Here is a 4,065-nt window from a genome sequence, read left to right on the forward strand (position 1 = left end):
GCCATGAGGGTTTTAGGACAGTCGGCGTTGGGGATGGTCCCAAAAGGCCAACTAGCCCCCCCCCCCCCCCAACCCCCCTGCCCCCAAGGCTGCAGCACTTAGAGCCAAAGCCACTGCCTCCTAGCTTGAGAGTCATTGTCCTTCACACAAAAAGCTAAGCTGTAAATGACTAAAATAATAACACAATATTGCAGAAACAAAGAGAAAAAACACCATTTAAAAAAAATTCATTTATTAAAACGTCTTGCTAGAGCGCATACTCTTGAAATTCTATGCGCTTTACAACAGCACTAAATGCGTTCACTCAATCATCCTTCACAAACCTCACATATTATTTGAAACGTAAGAAAGACATGATGTTCATCAAATTTGTTTTTTTTATTTCAGAAGATCGCTTCCAAACCAGTCTTGCCATAACCCACTCAACAACACCAAGAAAGGGGGAAAAAAAGCTCAACAAAACATGTGAACCATTCAACACCTCAACAAAGCAATGTCAAGCATTCAACGCTCAACACCTCAACAAAGCAATGTCAAGCAGTCCGCGCTCAGCACCTCAACAAAGCAATGTCAAGCATTCAGCGCTCAACACCTCATCAAAGCAATGTCAAGCATTCAGCGCTCAACACCTCAACAAAGCAATGTCAAGCATTCAACGCTCAACACCTCAACAAAGCAATGTCAAGCATTCAGCGCTCAACACCTCAACAAAGCAATGTCAAGCATTCAGCGCTCAACACCTCAACAAAGCAATGTCAAGCATTCAGCGCTCAGCCCCGATTACACGGTGGTGGCAGGCCTCTTGGCCAGGTAGACCTTGAGGAAGGGGTGTGCCTCCACAGCGCTGCGCAGCTTCTTCACCTCCGCGGGGAAGGCGGCGGCAGCGTCCTCCTTCTGGGCGATCAGGAAGTCCAGCACGCTGTACAAGAACAGGTCCGCCAGCGATACCTGTGTGTGGACGGTGTAAAACAACAACGCAGAAGTGGGTGATTATATGTCCCCATAGGTTGTTGTTGTTGTTTTTTTTACGGCTGTCAAATGTAATTCGTGAACGCTCACCCACCACATCCATCCATTACACGCGCGCTTATTGCACACACACACACACACACACACACACACACACACACACACCCATTCAATTTCCCACCATGTAATAAAATCTTGACATGACTCGACACATCTGAACTAAAATTCTACAATCGTATTGCTATGCGCACTGAACATTCACGCCCCAAAAAGTGCCTTCATGTGGGTGACAAAATAGGAGAGAGAGAGAAAGAGAGAGAGACAAGAGACAGAGAGGGAGGCAGAGAGTGACAGTGAGGGACAAAGAGCGAGACAGACACACATAAAGACGCACAAAAGAAGAAGATATATATATATATATACAATAATACTTTTTTTTAATAAAGAAAAACCAACCTTGCTTACTTTTTCACAATTCACGAATAAACTGCTCATGGTCAACAAAATAAAGTACCAAATACACAACCAGAAAATGTCTGGCAGACAGATAACCAACCACCGGTAAAAAAAAAAAAAGAAGAAAAGAAAAAGAAGAAGGAAATGACCCAACTCACAGTGGTACCGACGAAGAAGTCAGAGTTCTTGTTGTCCTGCAGCAAAGTCTGGAAGAAACCCAGGAACTTGGGCATCGCTTCTTCTGCCAGTGCTTTGACCAGTTCTGCCTGCAAGAAACCAGGCCAAGAGATGCGGGCCTTCGTGTTACTGGCTTCAAGTACAAGATACTTGGCACTCACATGGACTGTCTATGGCGGCTCGCGCTGCACAAGCCTTTTCTCTCTCCGTCTCTCCTCTCCCCCACTTCCTCCCCCGACCCCCACCCCCCTACACACACACACACACACACACACACACACACACACACGACTGAACGCCCGTCTAATATCACTTAAAGTGGAAGACGCTAACTCACTCAGTACGGCCAGTCCTCTCTTCTCCTCTACACAGACCCCTCGGATGTCCAGTGGGTTTCTGAATGACCCAACCTTTAGCTTCCGTCGTCAGAATTGTGGTATTCTTTGTCAGCATTCACCGTCTTCAGTATAAGAGCCTTCCGCTTGCAATACTTTGATGATGGTAATTGGGGTGAAACGCTGTCAACGTCGTCTCTTTCACCGTTCGTATGGAGAGAGTTAAACAGAAGACTACTACTACTACTACTACTACTACTCACGCATCGTCCTGCACACATTAAGACACAATATCAAGACCACCACAGAGCCAGTGCTCTCATCCTATCACTGTGGGGGGAATATAGAAGAAGAAGAAGGATAAGAAGGAGAAGGAGGAGAAGAAGAAAGAGGAGAAGAAGAAGGAGGAGGAGAAGGAGAAGAAAGAGAAGGAGGAGAAGAAGGAGAAGAAGAAAAGAAGGAGAAGAAGTAGAAGGGGAATAAGAAGAAGAAGGAGGAGAAGAAGGAGGGGAAGGAGGAGAAGGAGGGGAAGAAGGAGGAGGAGGAGAAGAAGGAGGAGAAGGAGAAGAAGAAGAAGAAGGAGGAGAAGGAGAAGAAGGAGGAGGAGGAGAAGAAGAAGGAGGAGGAGAAGGAGAAGGGGAAGAAGGAGACGAAGAAAGAAAAGAAGAAGAAGAAGAGAAGAAGGAGAATAAGGAGGAGAAGGAGGAGGAGAAGAAGAAGGAGAAGGAGAAGGAGAAGAAGAAAAAGAAGGAGAAGAAGAAGAAGAAGAAGGAGGAGGAGGAGGAGAAGAAGGGGAAGAAGAAGAAGAGGGAGGAGGAGGAGGAGGAGAAGAAGAAGAAGAAAAAGAAGAAGCAGTATCTCCCAGGTCAACAGATGTACAGACCTGCTAGCCAGTCCCTGAACACCCTTGAAGCGTGTAAAGGCACACAGACTGAAGTTCAAAATGCGCTCTCAGTTAAAGTTCCCATCATCCATGTCAGCGTTCGTGTGTGTTATGGGAAACAAGAGCGTACCCTTTACTCAAAAGCCATTATCTTTGATCAGATCAACACCCTTTGTAATCTCTATTGCATACCGCTATTTCCTAATCCTGAACTATACCCCCCCCCTCACCCCTCCCTCCCTCTCTGCCCAATCTTCATCCACGTATCACACGGCTCATCATCCCCCCCCCCCTACAGCCCCTCCCCCCCCACACACACACACATCAGTACAACCGCACCCACAGAAATTCTACATCTTCTCTGAAGTCATTCTCCCAAAACTACCTCCATAAAAATAAAAAAAGCCCCTGGACAGAAATGATATAAAAGTGACCCTCACCTCTCGACCGGCAGTGCAACACATTTTTCGCATAAGCAATTTCTTTCTTTGAAGAATTGCAAGGAACATAATAATATATAAATCTAAAAAAATAAAAGACTTCCCGCCTGACTTAGGCCAAAGAGCAATTTTCCTCGCCCCCCCCCCCCGAACAAAATGCCTCCATTATTCAAAAAAAAAAAAAAAAAAAAATTTAAATCAATCACACCTACCCTTAGTGGAACACATTTCGCGCATCAGCAATTTTTTGTTTTCTTTTCTTTGAAGAACCGCATGCAAGGAACAGAACGATAAACACGAAAACGATTATTCCCCCTTAACTCACGTCACCCAGCAACTCTCCTGCCTTCATACCGTCAGCAGCCAGTCATTCGATCCTAAAAGGCCCGAACTAATGGGTCGGTAAATCTACAATCTTCTTCGTGATATTCAAAAACGGTGGGGGACGCATCTCGACAACACTTTTCCCAATGTTTGCACAGTGTTTAAAGTGTGCGCGGACACACACACACACACACACACACACGCGCGCGCACATACATACACACACACACACACACACACACACACACACACACACACGCTTGCACGCACGCACACACATACACTCACACACACGAAGTAATGACTACTCATAGTTTTTTTTTTTAACTGCTGCCCCCGATAACATTTTAACTGCTGGCTCTTTAAAAGCTGCACCAGAATTTGTAAGGCCATTTGTGTCTCCTAAAGCACCAATCGATGGCGGGTCACAGTCACGTCATAAGCTGATGACCTCTCAGGAGTGACAGCCGAGCGATTAGAA

General features: G+C 45.9%; 1 protein-coding gene across 1 annotated transcript in view; it reads right to left on the reverse strand.

Moving 5' to 3' along the window:
- Positions 1–354: 354 nt before the first annotated feature.
- The window catches only part of LOC143299657 (glutathione S-transferase-like), an 11,846-nt gene continuing 8,135 nt past the window's right edge, over positions 355–4,065 (reverse strand). Inside the window, exons 4-5 of the mRNA XM_076612974.1 lie at positions 1,584–1,691; positions 355–948 (exon numbers count right to left, since the gene is read on the reverse strand). Coding sequence (XP_076469089.1) covers positions 781–948; positions 1,584–1,691 — 276 coding nt within the window. The 3' untranslated portion in view covers positions 355–780. The remainder of the gene's footprint in view (positions 949–1,583; positions 1,692–4,065) is intronic.

The sequence above is a fragment of the Babylonia areolata genome, chromosome 25 (genome assembly GCF_041734735.1).
Source record: "Babylonia areolata isolate BAREFJ2019XMU chromosome 25, ASM4173473v1, whole genome shotgun sequence".
NCBI classification, from domain to species: Eukaryota; Metazoa; Mollusca; class Gastropoda; order Neogastropoda; family Buccinidae; genus Babylonia; species Babylonia areolata.